Source organism: Crocodylus siamensis, chromosome 1 (assembly GCF_052110815.1).
Source record: "Crocodylus siamensis isolate JL-2025a chromosome 1, ASM5211081v1, whole genome shotgun sequence".
In the NCBI taxonomy this organism is placed as follows: Eukaryota; Metazoa; Chordata; order Crocodylia; family Crocodylidae; genus Crocodylus; species Crocodylus siamensis.
Genome location: NC_143395.1, coordinates 389,353,098 through 389,372,578, shown reverse-complemented (window position 1 = coordinate 389,372,578; position 19,481 = coordinate 389,353,098). Strand labels below are relative to the sequence as shown.

The 19,481-nt window shown below is 43.0% G+C and overlaps 1 protein-coding gene across 9 annotated transcripts in view; it reads left to right on the top strand.

Annotated features, from left to right (window-relative positions):
- ATM (ATM serine/threonine kinase) overlaps nt 1-19,481 on the top strand; it is a 111,443-nt gene that overhangs the window by 14,677 nt on the left and 77,285 nt on the right. For all 9 annotated transcript variants that reach the window (XM_090029601.1, XM_090029565.1, XM_090029594.1 and 6 more), the window contains 10 exons: nt 1,376-1,541; nt 1,904-2,142; nt 2,902-3,065; nt 4,075-4,244; nt 9,426-9,797; nt 10,479-10,673; nt 13,492-13,587; nt 15,427-15,646; nt 16,492-16,617; nt 18,894-19,019. In XM_090029601.1, coding sequence (XP_089885727.1) covers nt 1,376-1,541; nt 1,904-2,142; nt 2,902-3,065; nt 4,075-4,244; nt 9,426-9,797; nt 10,479-10,673; nt 13,492-13,587; nt 15,427-15,646; nt 16,492-16,617; nt 18,894-19,019 — 1,874 coding nt within the window. The remainder of the gene's footprint in view (nt 1-1,375; nt 1,542-1,903; nt 2,143-2,901; nt 3,066-4,074; nt 4,245-9,425; nt 9,798-10,478; nt 10,674-13,491; nt 13,588-15,426; nt 15,647-16,491; nt 16,618-18,893; nt 19,020-19,481) is intronic.

The following is a 19,481-nucleotide window of genomic DNA, read 5'->3' as shown; positions in this document are numbered from 1 at the left end:
CTTTGGCACCTCTGACTGACTGGAAACCCCACACACAGCTCAAAATGCTATTCTAGTGCTTTTCTTAATATTAATCTACACCTCTATCAGAACATATGAACTTTCTCTATTATTTGCAGGTGATGATGATGATATACCTCTCAAAAGTTAAGGGAGCCTTTCCAGTCACAGTTCAGGAGCAGAAAACTGGCACTGCACCGTGTGAACATATTCCAAAAAAAATTACTCCAAGAAGCAGCTGACTTGTGTCCCCCTTCCTTGTCAGCTGATCCTCATCTTGCTTTTTTTTCATGAGCAGCTGCAAACTGGTCATCTACATGGTCATCTAAGTCTCAAAAATACAGCTTACACACAGATTGGCACTCTATTTCTGAGAGCCATTCATACGGCTTACACACAGATTGGCGTATGCATATGGCTGTGTGTGCAGGAAAAGAGTGTCATCCTGTGCATAAATGGCATTTTTGGGACTTAAATGGGCATGTAGGCAAGCGGTTGACAACTCTTTTTTTACAGCGGTTTGGAATGATCCAGCTGACTCTAAGCTGGGCCAGTGCTAGGGCACCAGGTGTTCAGCGTCTCCTCATGATGTGGCTGGCAAAGCTCCTGTCGCAGCATAGGTATTGCTCCTTGCCTGGCTGTGGTGTGGGCTAAGCCTCCAGAGTGCCTGGCTGTGACAGGTGAAATTTTCCACTGTCTAGCCATGGTATATGCCAGGGACGGGCAAAATGAGGCCCGCAGGACAGTTGGAGTCCGCCAGGCCATTCTCTCCAGCCCTTGGAGGCCCCTAAAAACTTAGAAAATTAATATTTATCTGCCTTTGGCTTCCTGTCATGCAGCCCTCGATGTCTTGGCAAAACTCAGTAAGCAGCCTTCCGCCTGAAATAATTGCTCACCCTTGGTATAGGCAAAGCCTCCTGCTGTCAGAATATCACCAAAGCCTTCCAGTTCCATGGGTTGGATCCAATGGCTCTTTGGGCCCAATTTAACCTGTGGGCTGTAGGTTGCCGACCCCTAATGTAGATGACCAAATCTGGTCATCCAGAAGTCCAGAAAGAGAATAGAATGCTATCCTTAGCATTCACTGCTCTGTTAACAAAGGCAAGACTAATTTATACAATCTCAGAGCTGGAAAAAAAGAAATTAACTTTTATGAATAATAACCCTAATGTTGGTGTTGCAACCAAATGAATATTTTCATGATCCTGCCAAAATCTTTTACTGCAAATGAATAATGGTGCCTTTTCTATAATTAGCTGGTTAAAATTACATATTCAGATGGGTTTAAGGCATAGCTTTGCATACATTAAGGAAATGATGTATGATTTTGCTTGATTTTTTTTCATGTAAGTTTGATTTTGGATTATGCTTACAGAACTACTGACCCTGTACTGCAGATTGTATCTCAAACCTTCCAAGGAGATTAACAGAGTCTTGGTGGCTAGAATAATTCACACGTTAACCAGAGGATACTGCTTCCAAACTGATGGACTAAATATCAATATGTTTTCCTTCTTTTCCAAAGCAATGCAGTGTGCAAGGTAACATTCAACATCTTACCCTGTGCCTAAGTATTAAATTTTCTAAGGTAGTTTGTCCTAATTGCAGTGGGACTGAATTCTGATTCTACTCTTAGACACTTTCTGTCTGCTCAGAATTTATGAAGAATAAATCTTTTCTATACTAATTCTTGTGTTCTGAAAACTATTTGAATTACCTATATGCATTAGAATATAAATTAAGCCTTTTTTATATACTACCCTTACTCAAAAAACTATTTGAGTGTTTACTTTTGATTGCAGAGACTTTTTAGAATGGCAGAATTACTGGTTATTATTTTAATGCTTCCTGTTAATGATAGTTGGCTTTTTGCTGTAGGCAAAGTGTTTGATTTATGTTACAGGGAGGAGAAGAACGCTGCTGGTTTGGATCACATTCTTGCGGCAGTTAATATCTTCTGCAGTGTGTTTGCTGTGAACTGTCGTATACAAGTTTGTAAGCTAGGTGAAGAAATTCTTCCTAAGGTGCTTTATGTATGGACTCAGCATAGACCCAAAGATTCCCTGAAGGAGCTAATAATTGAGTTACTTAATCTGCAAGTTCAAATTCATCATCCAAAGGGAGCAAAAATCCAGGAAAAAGGTAAATAATAAATGATTTTCCTGATTTTGCTTTTCTAATTTTAACACAATTCTGTGTGATTGTTTAAATTGTCCAAGCATAAAAGCGGTCACTTTCACTAGTAGACCTGGAGAATATTCATAGCATAACTATTGCCTCTCAGTAGTTATCTGCAGTGGTTGAATTTGAGTATGAGATTTTTTTTATGGTTATTAATTGTAGTACAGTGGGATAGATACTGTACAAGAAGGCAGTATCTCTGGCCCAAATGGGAGAAAAACCCTTAAAGCTTGGCAGAATGCATACAGCGTACAAGAATGGGTAGTGTGTAGATTAGCCATTATATTTCCATCCTGTTTGATAGATATTAAGGCTAAAACTAGCCATTATGAACATCTAGTCATAAGCTCCACGCCAAAGAAACTTGCCATATACAGGAGGAAATACCACTGTCCTGTTTCTATTTGATATTTTCCTCTTTAGAAATTCAAACATCCTGTTTACCCACTTCATGATATCCTTACACTAGGAACTCACTTGTTGATCTACTGTACAGCGATCTACGCTTCCTCTTCAGTGTAACTGTTCCCCAGGTTACAGTTCCACCTCTAATATATGTGATCTGTGTTCTTTGCATTGTTCAGTCTATAGTTAAATACAGCACTGATTTTTGTCCAGTATTATCTGTTTGCCTATGAGCTTGGAGTGCCATGCTGTATCTTGAAGCTGTCACACTATAGCAAAAGGGCATATAGCACTAAAATATTTCTCCATACATAGGTGCATATGAATCAGCAAAATGGCAGAGTATCTTACACAACTTGTATGATCTGCTGATGAATGAGATAAGTCTCATTGGCAGTAGAGGAAAATATTCTTCAGGATCACGTAACATTGCTGTAAAGGAAAACTTAATTGAATTAATGGCTGATATTTGTCATCAGGTAAACTGTAATTTTTCCATATATTTTCCCAATATAAGTTTGATTTAAGTATGATGCTACACATGTTCCATTTTTCTATTAATAGGGCTTTATATCTTTTTTCAAGATTGCTTAATGATATTTTAGTTTCGTTAGTGACTTACCTAGCAACATTCCTTTTGACATCAACAGAACAGAGCCCACCTGTTCATGTTATAGAAAACTCTCTACTGAAAATTTGCATTAAATTGCTCCAAAATACTCCCTATTGGCAAGTGCAGTGCTGAGTTGGAGGTAGACAAAAATGTTGTAGAGGGGAAAACCTAAATAGTTCTCTGCTTAAAATTTTCTAAATTTGAAAATTTTACATGATTATGCATTGTATATGTAAAGAAGAAAATCCTATTATTTTTCCTACATTTTTATAGCATTGGGGAATTCAGAAGAGATCAAAATTGTTAGTTATTGGAAAAACCCATGCGTGTTTAGTACTATTTTTTGTGTAGTTAATGTACATGTTTTCTATGACTGCTTTTACAATTTAGGAATATGAATAAATGGGTTAAGGTTCTTTGGAAAATTTCAGTCTTGTTTGTTTAATTGGAATGGCTGTATGAATAATAATTAGTACTGTATTTAGTAATATAATAATAATTAGCTCTTGTATTTCTAAACCTTTTTCTGTGGTAAGGACCCTGTTTGTTTCTTGCTTTTAAGCTGCCAGAAGCAGTGAAGATACTTGCCCTCTAAAGAGGAGGATGTAATTCTTGTGTGATTGGGTTTTGGTGGCTGATTGTACAAGTAGATTGACAGGCTCTGGAGAGACCTATATTATGGTACCCTCTATGAGTGTACCATAAAGCCACTCATGGTCTCTAAAGTTTATGAAGAAAATTAAGGAGGAGATGGAAAAGTTTTTCATAGGTCTTTAAGGAGAATGAAACTTGATTAGTCTCACTTGGCTTTTAGTAGAGGGTGACCATTTGTTTGCCTGTATTAACTCGTACTTTTTAATACCTCTTTTGCAAAGGTTTTTACTGAAGACACCAAAGTCCTGGAGATAAGCCAGTCATATGCCATTACACAGAGAGAGGCTGGTGATAGAACTGCACCAAGCAAACGCAGGAGGATTGAATTGGGATGGGAAGTAATTCGAGGCAATCTGCAGAGATCACAGAATGATTTTGATGTCATACCTTGGTAAAGACACCTACATTCTTTTACTCTGGAATGGAAATCAGTATAATTAGCTTATTGATAGTGTTATTATGTAAGCTATGGGGCATGAATTTCTAAATTTCACACTGAATTTTCCTACTGAATACCTTGTGCTGAGAGAGAGAGGTGTTCTGATGTCAGAATGATTAGCATAGGTTAGATTACTAAATAGTGCACACGGGGATATTGTCATGGAATCGGAGCAGAGTTTCCATAGCACTTAAAAAATCATGACTCATGCATGTCCTTTTCCTTGCTTTATATGTTTAAGTCCAGTACTGAAATAATAGTGAGAAGTAATAACTTTCGCAAACTTTTACTTCTGTGGCTAACATGTCAGTATGTAAATAACATGTATTATTGAAATAAGAATACAACTACTCGCTTTCCTGTGCAGGATAGTGGAATGAGTTGTGTTAAGCATTAATGACCCATGATGAGATTCTCATCCCAGCCCTTGTTTCTCCATAGCAGGACTGGAGCAGTGTATACCAGACCTGAAAGCCCATAATAAATAGGAAGGATTTCTTGATTTAGCCCCTGTAGAAAACAGCCGTATGTCTGCCATGTGTGAAAGGTTCCTTTACAAGCTGTTGATATAGGAATGTACTGGGCAGGGCATTATGCTGTGGGAATTATGAATAGTTCTACAGCTAACAGAGACCTGGTGGGACTCCATCCATGACTGGACCACGGGTATAGAGGGCTGTACTCTGTACAGGAGGGATCGTGTTGACAAAAGGGGCGGGGGTGTAGCTCTCTATGTGAAGGAAAGCTACATGTCCCTGCAAGCTGATGTTGGCGACCGGCATGGACAGCTAGAGACCCTCTGGGTAAAAATTCGTGGGGAATACAGCACAGGGGACACAACGGTGGGAGTCTACTACAGACCTCCCACTCAAAGTCCTGAGCTTGACCGGGAGCTCACCTGGGAACTGACTGAGGCCGCTTGCTCCAGGACCTTGGTTGTCATGGGTGACTTTAATTACCCGGACAGCTCATGGGAAGATCACTCAGCAAAATCCGAGCGGTCGCAAAGCTTTCTCTCGTGCGTGGATGACTTCTACCTGACTCAAGAAGTCTATGGGCCAACGAGAGGCAAAGCGCTGCTCGACCTGGTACTGGCTATGGGGGACGACCTAATCGGCGACCTAGTGATCGATGGGAAGCTGGGTGACAGCGACCACGAGCTGATCTCCTTCACCATCCGCCATAAAGCTGGCAAGTCAGTCAGCAACACAGAAGTCCTTGACTTCAGAAAAGCCGACTTTGACAAGCTCAAGAGGCTTGTCGGTCAGACCCTTAGGGACCATGACCCCAGGGAGATGGGAGTTCAAAAAGAGTGGTTCCTTCTCAAGGAAGCGATCATCAGTGCACAAGCTAAATCTATTCCAACACGGAGGAAAGGCAGCAAGAAGGCACAGCAGCCCTCCTGGCTCTCCAGGGACCTAGCGGACCTCCTACGGCTAAAAAGGAAAGCCTACAAAGGATGGAGGACGGGATTCACCTCCAAGGAGGATTATTCTGCACTGGTCCAGTCCTGCAGGGAGCAAACCAGGACAGCCAAGGCTGCAGCTGAACTCCAACTAGCTCAAGGACAACAAAAAGTCCTTTTTCAGATATGTAGGGAGCTGGAAGAAAAGCAAGGGCAACGTTGGACCCCTGCTAAACCAGATGGGGCAACTGACGCCCAGGAAAAAGCCAACCTATTAAATAGGTACTTTGCGTCAGTCTTTCATCAGTCCCATGGGACGCCCATGCCTGCTATGGGACAGGGAGATCCGGGTGATGGGGATCCCCTACCCTCCATAAATGCTGACCTCGTGAAGGAACATCTTGAGAAGCTGGATACCTTCAAGTCAGCCGGCCCTGACAATCTGCACCCCAGGGTACTCAAGGAGCTGGTGAGCGTCATAGCCCAGCCCCTGGCACGGATCTTTGAAAACTCCTGGCACTCTGGTGTAGTGCCGGAAGACTGGAAGAAGGCCAACGTGGTGCCGATCTTCAAGAAAGGGAGGAGAGTGGATCCGGTTAACTACAGGCCTATTAGCCTAACTTCTGTCCTGGGGAAGATCTTAGAAAAGTTTATTAAGGAGGCCATCCTTGATGGACTGGCCCAGGCTAACATTCTGAGGGATAGCCAGCATGGGTTTGTTGCGGGTAGGTCTTGTTTGACCAATCTCATTTCCTTCTACGACCAGGTGACCTATCACCTGGACAAGGGAGAAGAGGTTGATGTCATATATCTTGACTTCAAAAAAGCTTTTGATCTATTATCCCATGATCACCTCTTGGCCAAACTGGCCAGTTGTGGCCTTGGCTCCACCACGATCCGCTGGCTGGGAAATTGGCTCCGTGATCGGACCCAGAGGGTTGTAATTGATGGCAGTCACTCATCGTGGTGCCCTGTGACCAGTGGGGTCCCTCAAGGCTCTGTCCTTGGACCCATACTGTTCAACATCTTCATTAATGATGTGGACATTGGAGTCGGGAGTGGACTGGTTAAGTTTGCTGATGACACCAAACTTTGGGGCAAAGCATCCACGCCAAAAGATAGGCGGGTGATCCAGGCTGACCTGGACAAGCTCAGCAAATGGGCAGATGAGAACCTGATGGTGTTTAACACCGGAAAATGCAAGGTTCTCCACCTTGGGAGGAAAAACCTGCAGCATCCTTATAGGCTCGGCAGTGCTACGTTGGATAGCACTACAGAAGAAAGAGACTTGGGGGTCATCATTGACCACAAGATGAACATGATCCTGCAATGCGATGCTGCGGCTAGTAAAGCGACCAAAACGCTGGCTTGCATCCATAGATGCTTCTCGAGCAAATCCCGGGACGTCATTCTCCCCTTGTACTCGGCCTTGGTGAGGCCGCAGCTGGAGTACTGCGTCCAGTTTTGGGCTCCACAATTCAAAAAGGATGTGGAGAAGCTTGAGAGAGTCCAGAGGAGAGCCACGCACATGATCAGAGGTCAGGAAAACAGATCTTACGATGATAGGCTGAGAGCCATGGGAAAGCGTAGGCTCAGGGGTGATCTGATGGCCACCTATAAGTTTATCAGGGGTGACCACCAGGATCTGGGGGAATGTTTGTTCACCAGAGCGCCCCAAGGGCTGACGAGGTCGAACGGTCACAAACTCCTGCAAGACCGTTTCAGGCTGGACATAAGTCCGAGCCCCCAAGGTCTGGAACAGTCTGCCAGCGGAGGTGGTTCAAGCACCTACATTGAACACCTTCAAGAGTAAATTGGATGCTTATCTTGCTGGGATCCTCTGACCCCAGCTGACTTCCTGCCCTTTGGGCAGGGGGCTGGACTCGATGATCTCCCGAGGTCCCTTCCAGCCCTGATGTCTATGAAATCTATTGCAGCTTCATGATGCTGTTATAAATTAGACAGACCTCTAGCTAAATTTTGCTAGGAGCTTCTCCAACTTCTTCCTAGCCTGGAAACACCCCAAAATTAGGAGAATATAAAAGTGACTTGAGGTCACATTAGTCTTTGGCTTCCCTTGCATCATAAAATCTTATCCTTAGTACTTTACTTTGTTCAAAGCAGATGCAAGTTTTAAAATGAAACAAGTTGAGATAAACTTTCATAATACAGTTTATGTTTAACAGAGTCCTAATTGGAGCACCAGACCTGTTAGAGGTCAGACTAAAAGTACTGAATCAAAATAAGCCTGGATTTTTGTTTTTGTTTTGGTTTTTTAATTATAAGATAAATTTTACAGGCAACATAAATGTTTCTGTAGTTTTTCAAATGTCAGTGAAAATGGTTATTTTTAGACAGATAAACTTAAAAACAGGGTAATGTTTTCAGACTTTCCAAAAATGACTGAAGTACCTGAGTACTGTTTTGAAGTCATAAATCAGCTTGTAGGTCCCAATGAGAATCAGAAGTGTTTGCATCCCAAATAATGCAATACTGAATTTATTTCAGGTTTTGACTCTCTCTTGCTTTTTTTTATCAAAACTGTAACAAACAAACAGAACAGAGTTGCAAATAAATTGGATTTTTAAGGTAGTCAGAGAAATGTAATAACAGTGGAAGATGTTAGGTTAGTATTCATTTATTAGCAAAATGTTGGATATAATATAATGTGATGCCTACTTGGGTGATAAGGTTTATCTGTTGAGTACTGCTGTTACGTTCGTACTTTTATTACAGGTATGTCACCAAGATTGCTCAAATATTCACAAAATCCTTGTCTCTGTCATAACCTCACTTTCTCTTCAAAAGCTAGTATCTCCTTTCTCTCCCCTTAAGCAGTTTAATCTGCAGCTTAATGGCGTTATAAAGCAATTTAAGTATTATCCTTTCTTCATGCAACTGTTTGAGAAAGCTAACTTTCCATATCGTGGACATTCAGTGATGTCTTATAGGTTAAATCTGCTCTGTTCACGACTAGTTAGGCTTTATTTTATTATTTATTTTTTTCTCTTCTGAATTCAGACTCTGTGCTTGACCACTGTACCATGATAATTAGCCTTTGTTTACAAGTTGAGGGGACAGCATTAGGCTCTCTATATTCCACAACCAAGAGGGGCGGGTAGAACAGGAGCGGGCAGTTATTTTGGGCAGAGGGCCGCTTACTGAGTTTTGGCAAGCTATCAAGGGCTGCATGACAGGCAGCCCAGGGCAGATGAATATTAATTTTTTAAATTTTTTAGGGGCCCCCAGGCCGGATAGAATGTCCTGGCGGGCTGCATCTGGCCCCCAGACCACATTTTGCCCTAAGAATGTAGTCTTAGGTACCCAGGTTGTGTTGTGAATCCCAGTTTGGAAGCTGAGTGTCTAAAAGACAGGTATGGCAATGTGCAGTGTTGGGTTTAGACCTACCTGACAAATCTTGCAAAACATAAGTAGGGTGTGTGATATTGGACAGGCTTTTTCTAATTATTTGGAAATGGCAGTGTCACCAGTATCTGAATAAGATATTCTGAACATCTTTGTGATCATAGTTAAAATATCTTAAAATAGAAGTAAAAACAATTTTCTAAAATGCTTTTCAACACAGAAAGCATACAAGGTTCTTTGGGTAAATCCAATATATTTTATTAGATCAACTCAAATAGTTGGTCTAATAAATATACATCCCTTTCAACACACAATAAATTTCTGTATATTTCAGATTGATTGCTTTATTTTCTGTTTTAAAGGTTACAGATTGCAACTCAATTGATATCAAAGTATCCTATGAGTCTTCCTACAAATGAACTTCCTCTCTTACTCACTATACTGCACCAGCTACTGCCTCAGCAACGACGAGGGGAACGGACCCCCTATGTGCTCAGGTGCCTTGCAGAAGTTGCTCTCTGTCAGAACCAGAAAAGTGATTTGAAAAGCTCACTGAACTTGGAGCTGCAGAGAGTCTGGACAAAAATTTGGTCTCTTACAGTTCGCAGCATAAGTTTTCAGCAAATTGAAACAGAAAGCTTTGGGTTACTTAGAGCCATAATTCAAGGAAACCTTGTTGTATTAGACAGAGAACTCTGGAAGATGTTTTTGGGATCTGCATGCAAGCCTTCAAGGTAAGGTTGAAGTTAGATGTAATGTCTTGTGTCTCTGATTCAGATCAATCCAGATGTTTTTCCTCCATGAGCAGAAATGCATTTTTTGTTACTCAGAAGATAGGTCAGGGTGGCACACAGAGACTAACTGATTCAGGAAGGCATGAGCTTTTGTAGGCAACAACCTTTTTTCAGATGCTGCCTGTAAAAATAAATAAATAAATAAAAGCTCACATGTCTCTTAACCAGTTGGTCTCAGAGGTTCCACCCTCTCCTACCTTTTGCCTGACTTCAGACTAACATGGCTACATTTGTTACCACAGCTATATTTTAGTTTTAAAGAGCTGTCTACATTTGAGCAATAACTTCTTGAAAAGTGCATTTTAACTTGGTTTAAGTTTGAATGTTGAAAAGAAGAAAACAGGACAAACTTCTTAAAAACAAAATCTGGCTAAAATTGATTGATTCTGGATATTTAAAACAAGGTAAAGTACCTGTTCTTATTTCCTTGTAATCTCATTTCAGAGCACTTCAGATCTAGAATAATGAATGTTTAATATTCAGGCTTATAATTATTATTTGTGACATTTAATGCTGCCTAAGCTGCATAAATACAGATTGAGCCTACCTCCCAGTGCTGGCTACTGAATGTAAATCAGATTGCTATTTCCTCAAGTTACCCTGTGTTCTGTTCTGTTCTAGTCCAGCTGCATGTTGTTTGGCTTCAGTGATGACTGCTTGTGTTGTACCAGAAACACTGGAAGCAGGAAAGGTGCAGAATAATTGTCAAGGAAATACAGGTTACCTATTAAAAGAATCAATAATGAAATGGCTGCTATTCTGCCATTTGGAGGAGGTGATGGATGACTGTATGGAACTATCTCCTATACTATGCAGGTAATAAGTTTTGGAGCATAATCTACCCTATGAATAAGATCAAACTATAACACATAAATTCAGGCAGGGAGAAACAAAATATTAGAGTAGTTATGTGTTGCTAATGTTTTGGTACAGTTTATATATCTGTGTTAACTTTCTGCAATGTGTCTCAAACATTTTGGGGGGCATTCAATTAATTTTTTCTTCCCTGAATATAAAAAAAAATTGCTTTATAAATATTAGGAATGAAAATTCTTTGCACATTTTGCAGCTAGAATTTTCTGGCTTGATATCTCCATTCTTGCATTGAATAGAATCAAATTAAACTTCAAATAACAAGTAATAATATAATATATAATGGATACTGCTACTCTTCAGAGTAACTGATGGGTTATACCGCAAGTTTCCATTAGTTCAGATAGTAGTCTTGAACAGACATGCATTTTAAGGTGTCTCATTATTTTGAGCTTTAGCTTAAGCTATGATGTTCTTATACATGACCAGGCATTTGTGTTTTCCGTTTCCCATGGAAAAACAGAGAAAACCATGGATTTCCAAGTTTAATCGGAGAAAATGCGGATTTTCCCTTTTAGCAGGGAAACCTGCAGATTTCCCCCTTTTGCAAAGAGTTCCAGCCCTCAAGAGCTGTTTGCAAAAGGGGCGGGAAAGCCCCAGCCCTGCCCAGAGGGGGAGGGAGAGAGAGGGGAAGGGCAGGACCTGACACTTTCACTTACTGGAGGCTGCCTCAGGAGGATCAGTCTTCTCCGTTCCTGGAGGTAGGTGAGGCTTGGAGGTTGCGGGGCAGGGCTAAGAGGGAAGCTGGCTGGGGCCTGAGGGAGCGAGGATGTGTCGAGCGAAGACATGGAGTGCTTGCCGGCCAGCGGGCTCTCCTGGTGGGACTTGCCCCTCCCTCAGCCTGGGGAAGCTGGGGGAAACAGAGTGTGCCCGAGGGCATGTAGACAGAGGGGCCAGGGGCATTGCCTGCCCCCCACCTCAGCTCATTCTGTGCCCGCTCTCAGGAGCAGGATGGGAGGGGGCGAGGGCAGCAGCGCCCCTCTGTGGGCCACATATGCATCGCCTGTCCAGGGGGAAGGGAGAGCTCGCACATGGCCGCTGCCACCGCTGCTATACCTTGCACCACTTGCCTGCAGTTGGTGGCGGAAAAGCTGCATGGGATGCGGGTTGCGGTGGTGTGGCAGCGGCCACCACATGTGAGCCCCCTCCAGCTGAGCAGGCATGTGAGGCCCTCATAGGTGCACTGCTGCCCTCACCGCTGCTCTGCGCAGGCAGCGTAGGGCATGGTGGCGGCAGTGCAGTGGTGCTGGTGGCTGCTGCCACATATGAACAGAGGTGTAGTGTGGGGACAGCTGTTGGCAACACTGCGATGGCGGCCGCCAGCGGCAGTGGCCACAGCAGTGTGGTGGCAGTGGCAGCCACTGCGTGCCAGTACCACTGCATTGCCACCACCACACCCTGTACCGCTTGCCTGGAGCAGGGCCAGGGGAGTGTATGTAGCGGTGCCCCTCTGCGAGCTGCACATGCCTACCTGGCCAGAGGGGAGCGGGGACTTGCACGCAGCGGCAGCTGTGTGGTGGTGGTGGTGGCTGCTGCATGCATCCTCCCTTTTCCCCCGGCCAGGCAGTATGTGTGAGGTCCACAGAGGGGCACTGTTGCCCTCACCTCTCCTGGCCCTGCTCCTGGGAGTGGGCATAGAGTGGGCTGAGGTGGGGGATGGGGGGGCACCATCGTGTGTCCCATGGAGCCAGCAGTGCCCCTTGCTCTTCCACTGCCGTGGCCCAGGTAGCGCTCTGTTCCCCCCTACACACATTTGCCCTTCTGGGCTGAGGGAGGGGAAGGTGTTGGGGAGAGCCCCACCAGGAGTGTGCGCCAGCTGGTAGGCATGCCATGTCTTCCCCTAACACATCCTCACTCCCTCAGCCCCCAGCCAGCTTCCTCCACAGCAGTGGTGGTTGCGTGGTGGTGGCTGCCACGTGCGAGTGTTCCCCCTCACTGACCAGGCGGCACATGGTGTGGCCTGCAGAGGAGCACCATTGCTTTTGCCCCACTACTTCTGGGAACGAGCACAGAGATGCACTCCTCCCTCATTCTCAATCTGCACCCCCCAACCCCTTTCTTTCCCCCGTCCCCCCCCACACCTACCTGCTGGGGTGTGTTTGTATGTCTGTGTGTGTGTTTGTATGTCTGTGTGTGTGTTTGTCTGTGCCTGTGTATGTAGGGCTGGGGGGCTGTTTGCAGGGAGTGAGGGGCACAAGAAGGGATGGGGGCCAGGGGCTTTAATTTTTATCATGGATTTTGTTTTTTTTATCAGAGAATTTGTGATTTTTTTAAATTTTTTTTTATCAGGGAAAACCGGGGTGACGTAAGTACGCTATCTGGTTATATAGCGTCTTTTTATCTGAGGAATACAAAATACTGTAAAATTTATTAAAACTGGTAGCATATCTGAATAAACCAAGACAGGTGGTAACTTCCCTAAGGTCATATAGACCAACACAAAACTGTTGGTTCAGAGGTGAAATCTTTTATTAGACCAACTACTTTTTAGTTGGTCTAATAAAAGATTTCACCTCTAAACCAAGAGTTCTGTGTTTCTTTTTCTCAGACCAGTATGGCTACAAAATAGATCCCTAAGGTCATATACTAAGTCTTATATTAAATATATGCAGAATTCAGAATGCACTTAGCCCTGTGCTCTAATGTACAATAATAAAGTTAGATATGAAGCTAGGAGTTCTGATTAGCAAAGTGTAGCAATGTTTCTCACATAAATTTTGCCTCTGCTTGAAAGCAACCCTAAGTTTTCTTGTCTTTACAGTGATTTCCCTCATTTAGTGCTGCAGAAAATTCTTGTGAGCCTTACTATGAAGAACTGTAGAGCTGCAATGACTTTTTTTCAAAATGTTACGAAATGGTATGTTTAATATTTGTCATAAATAGATAGTAATGATCCTTAGTAGCAGTATTTGTAGGGGGGGAACTCCATGTTTTTTCTGAGCTACTCATTCTCAGGTTGGGCCACTTCACTGTTAAGATTTTCCTTGCAGTATCTCTGATGGAAGACTCCATTCCTGATGACTGTCATGTCAGTCTGGAGATCCAGGCCCTGTCTAGGGACAGACATTGCACATAAACTGGTTTAAGTGATCAGAAACTGGTTTAAACCTGTAACAGAACAGATGTTCAGTGCACATAAACCAGTTCAGAAATGGCTAAAACCAGTTTGAGAGAAACCTGGTTGAATGTAGAACCAGACTTAACTGATTTGTGTCAAACTGGTTTATGCAATGTCTGTCCAGAACCCTGCTGGTTTAAGATAAACCAGACTCCCCCAGGATCCTGGCCTGCTCTCTGGGGTTGGTGGAGCTCTCTGCTTCACGGCAAAGCTGGCCCCTCCCCTCTGCTCCCTGGCTGGATCCCCGCAGAGACTGCAGACATATGCCTGGCTTCCCTCTGCCCCCACCTTCCCTCCCCACTCCTTGCTAAGCAGGAAGTGCCTGGTTCCCTCTGCCTTACACAGACACCTCTCAGCATTAGCTAGCAGACCACATGCTGGCTACAGTCTATGCTGTGGCAGATGGGACAAGGGCAAAATCAACAGGTAGCTGGTAATATCCTAGTGTTTATCAGCTCAAGAAAACAACACAGAGTTAGGGGTGATTAACACTGTGTTATCAATTCCCTGCTGGGCTGGTCAGAATGAGGGAACCCCTTCCTAATCAGTGGCCCGCAGTCTTTAAGTAAGTTTATCCTTTAGATTTGGAGACTGCTAATCAACTTTTGTGCTAGTCAGTGTAGGCAGTCCTTTAGGGTAACTGGTTTTGACAACTTCAGATGATTTTAAATGATTTCCTCCATGGATCCACACTGTTCTTTCTTCTTTCCTTTGTATCTGTAGTCAAATAGATCCATGATTTTTGAGGAAGGGGCACCCAGGGTGCTCAGCCTCCAGCCTGCGGGTTAGATACAGCCCACAGAACAAAGTCATGTAGCCCACAGTGGACCTCATGAGGTCTAAAAAATTGGCTGCCGAGGAGTGTTGGCAATATTAATTGCTGCTTCCCTAGATTTCCAGACTCAGGGAGAGCCCTGTTGGTCAATTGTGTGGACCAATGTGCCAGATCAGGTGTAGGACAGGATCTGGGCAGCTCAGGACCTGCCAACACAGACTGGCCCCATGCCATTCATTCAGCCCACAGTCCTGAAAGGTTGAGCACCACTGAGCACCACTTTTCCAGTTGCCTCCCTTTTTATACCCACCACTAGAATAGAGTATGTGAAGATTTAAATGACATTCAAAAGTAGTAAATGACAAACAGAACCTTGCTGAATACTGTTTTCTGGGATGTTCCAATTTCACATGCTACAGTTTGTTCACACATTTTGCTTACAGTGCAGAGTCATCCAGGAAATAATCTCAGACTCAGGTTAAATGGCAATATTCAATATTTCAAATTTTTAGACCTCCTGAGTAGCACCGTGGGCTACATGACATTGTTCTGGGCCTGGATCTGGCCCATAGACTGGAGGCTGAGCACCCTGGGTGCTCTTTCCTCAAAAATCATGGATCTATTGTAAGACTACAGATTCTGCTTATGAACAGTGTGAAAGTTTAGCCATTGATTGGAAGCATGAAAAACTATTTTATTTTATTCCTATGCATGTTGCTTGTATTTAAGCAGTGGTTTCAAAGGCTGCAGATAGTGTCATAGTAAGCATAACTTTTTTTTTTTTTTTTTTTTTTTTTTTTAAGTGTTCAACATACAAAAGGAGAAGTTGGGTTTTCAGAAGTTGAAGAGCTATATCTGCAAACAACTTTTGATGACATGTCCATTTTCACCAGCCCTACAGTGAATGCTGCAGATAAAAACTTGCCCAATTTAAGACTCACTGTCAACCAAGACCTTAGAGAAACACTGGAGCGCTATCTTTTAGTGGTATCAGAACAGCTTTCAAATATCTGTTCTTCTGAGGTGAGTTAGAAATGAGCGTTGAAGTCCCACATCTTTGTACTGCTGATACCTGTATTTTCAGGTTACTTCAGCAGTTTTCTTTTTAAAATTGAATGGCAAACAATTTTTGATGGCTGTTACTAGCACCTCTGTGCTAGTGTGAAGTATTTCCCTATGATATAGTCCATAATACATTTAGTTCTCCAGAAAAGTTACGTGGAAATTGTTATATAATACAAAATATGGAGATATGAACATTACTGATTAAACTATTTTTTCCTTATAGTTTTCATCCTCCTTAATCAGTCATTTTTAAAGTACCTATTTACATTGTAAAGTGAGATCCTGACCTCATTTTGTTGATGACAGAATTCTCATTAATATCAGTGTAGTCAAGATTCACCCAAGTGTTGTACAATATGTTGTGTAGGGGGAAAAAGGGTTTTGAACTTTTCCATTCCTTCAACAAGGTGGGACTGGTAGTATCATATTGGTATTCCTCTAGGAGCTTGCTGCTAAGCTTTGGAAAATAGAGGGAGACAGTAGTGTTAACCAGAGATTAGAGGAAAGGGCTGAGACTCCTGAGTTATAAGTTTTATTCCTGGTTCTGCTAGTGAACTTTGGAAAACAACATAGTTACCATGCCCCTCCAAGTTTAGGTGTCAGATAAAAAGACTTACCTATTTTATAAAAAAGCCCCTCTATTAACTCCTATAGAGTGCTTGAAGGTCTTTTATTGAAACATTGTATTTTAGAAGTACAGTATTCATTTTAAGTTTTTATATAATTAAAAAGAATTCAAGAATGCTGTGTGCTACTGAAATACATTTTAATGTAAAATTTATTTATATGTAATTTATTTCAAGCTTACTACTGCAGAACACCTTGTCCGAGGTGTCAGTCTCTTGACTGGTGTTCTTGGCTGCTATTGCCACATTGGCACAATAACTGAAGAGGATGCCTGTAAGTCGGATTTATTTCAGAAAGCTAAAGTAAGTAGCAACTTTTAACTGTAAAATGATTAATATAATTATAAGGAGAAAAACTTTATATATTTTCAGCTCACAAAAAAATTGGTTCCACTGACTTCTACTTCTAACGAATCACTGTAGTGGACTTCAATATGTACCAAATATACTATGAGGGGCTAGGTTTTATGCTTTTACTAAAACAAATTTTCTGAAATTAAACAGATAACACTAACATTGTTTCAGTGCACCAATAGGCCTTCTCTTATTTGAAGTTGGAGTTATTCTAAACGTGTATCATGTCTCTTCATCGTTTTTTAGAAAGTTGTGAGAAATCTAAACTATCAGGAACCAGAGGGAGAAGGAGTAGCAGGATAGTGGAGCACTTAACACCTAGGTTTTTCAGATTCTTGTTGCTAAAGAATGAAAGTCACAAAACATATTCTTGATATATTTAGTTACCTGGCGATCCAGTTTTCGTTCTAATAGATACATACACAGATTAAGCCACAGTCACAAACAAAATTATTTAAAACTTTTGTCCAAAGCCTGAGCAAAGGTCAAGGACTTACTTAATGAATATGGAGACTGAAGGTCTTTACCACTAGTTGTGGATCAGCATTCAAGTACAATATCATGTCATTGGTTCTTTGGATAAATCTGGTATCTTTTATTACACCAGCTCAAACAGTTGGAAAAATTCTTCTTAGCAAGCTTTTGGGTATAAATACCCTTCGTCAGGCTAAGGAAGCATCACAAAGGGTATTTGTACCCAAAAGCTGGCTAAAAAGTATTTTTCCAACTATTTGAGCTGGTCTAATAAAAGATACTAGATTTACCCAAAGAACCGTGTCTGCTTGTGTCCTTTGACCAACACAGCTACAGCGTACACCACTATATTATGTCATTGTCTTTTTCTTCTATGACTACAGAATTCGAGTTTCGGTCTGGTCTATGTGGTCAGTTTGACATTTTGGAAACAACTCTTATGTAACAATAAAAGACGAAAGAAACTGTCGCGGGGCACTCCCGTGCCCCACTCCTAAGGAGGCTCAACCCCAGGAGGGGGAGAGGTGTAGCAGAGCACTAGGGTGTTTGCTACTAAGAAGGGCTGCTGCCATTCAGCTGGGCAGCCCCAGGTGCCAGTTGCCGTAACAACTAAGCAGGTCAGGTGGCCAGAAGGGGGCAGGGCCAAGCCCTTATAAACAGCTAGGCCAAAGCCTAGCTAGCAGTTCCCTTCTGGCAGCCGCAGGAGCAGGAACTCTGTGGCTGAGCTGAGTGGCCAGAGGTGGTAATTGCAGCCTTACCTTGCTGACCGGCCGCAATGATGCTAGGGAGGAGTAAACCCTGAAGAGAGGTAGGGTTGGGAGCCCTAGAGGGGGCTCGGAGTTTACATTACGAGCAGGGAGGCTCTGTGGTGTTTGTGTTATAGCCAGTTGGCTCGGCTTGTGTTATAGTTACACCGGAGGACCGGGTGAGGCTGTAGGAGTGTGAGGAGGCCTCACAGGAGCTCCCCAGCAGCTTGGGGGTTCCCGGTGCCCAGCAGGGGCACAGTGCCAGTGGGGCACAACTGTTTGCGCCGGAGTGGCGCGGTATACGGGGTTTGGACCCCAGCCCATGAGGGTGGCAGTTTGCCCAGTGAGGCAAATGACCCAAGAAAGGGTCAAGGGGCCAGACACGGCTACGGCCACCTGAGCCCCAAGCGCGGGAAACGCATGGCGCAAGAGGTGCGGTATAGGCCCCAGAGTGGGCTAGGCCCTAGAGTGGGCGAAGCGTGAGGAGCGCGGTATAGGCCCCAGAGTGGGTGAGGCCCCAGAGTGGGCGGCAGGCGCAGTGAGTGCAGCCACAGACCTCGAGAGGCACGGTGAGCGCGGCCAAAGACCCTGAGAGGGGCGAGAGAGGCCCCAGAGTGGGCGAGGAGGCACGCATTGGCCCATAAGGCTGGGGTGAGCGTACCCCACTTTGGAACGGAGGTGATACCAGCAACGTGTCGTAGGTGTAAGTAGGCAGCCTCCCATAGTGAACCTCAACATCAAAGATGTGGCGGGCGAGTAGAGGGTGCTGGACCACCTTAACTAGACACGGCAGGGGGGCGCTAGCGGGATCACGGTCACCCCTGCCCCCCACTCCATGACAGAAACCTTTCATCAAAAAAATCCAGTAACTTAAATCCTGAATACTGGGACTTAAACATGTATTGGAACCACATGTCCTTATGTCCACACATGCATGCAATTATGTAAAAGCAATATATGATTGAGGAATTTCTACTACACTGGTTTTGTATTTTTTTTTAATAGACCCTCATGCATTATGTTGGAGAAAGCATTTTTCAGTCTAAAAATAAATTAAATGAAGATCCAAAGATTAATTCATTGAGGAATTTGATAACGCAATGTTCCAACTGCTTATGTAACTGTACCAAGGTAGGGTATCTAAATTAGTTGTTCTGGATGTATTTTATTCTATAATGTCATGTGTAACCTAATTGTAACTTTTAAAAAGCAATCATAATGTATTTTTAAAGTTCTAAGATCTATTTATGTCATACACATTTACTGATATAGATTTTCTGTAGAAGCTTTTAGAAATCTAAGGTTGCATGGTTAAATCAAGATATGCCAATTATATACATACACATAATTTTCAGTCTACTTCCTTGTGTGTATGTGCTATAACACAGTCTTAATACACAACTGTATGCTGTTTCTCAAAATCAATACAATATACTTTTTTCCTATAACCTTAAATACGTACTTGCATTACAAGTTTTTTTACACTTACATATATTTCATTATTTTAATAGTTTGGATTTACTTTTCTAACTTTTTTCCTGCAAGTTCTCTGGTCTTTAAGCCATGCATTTTGTACTCTGTTCTCTTATCAGC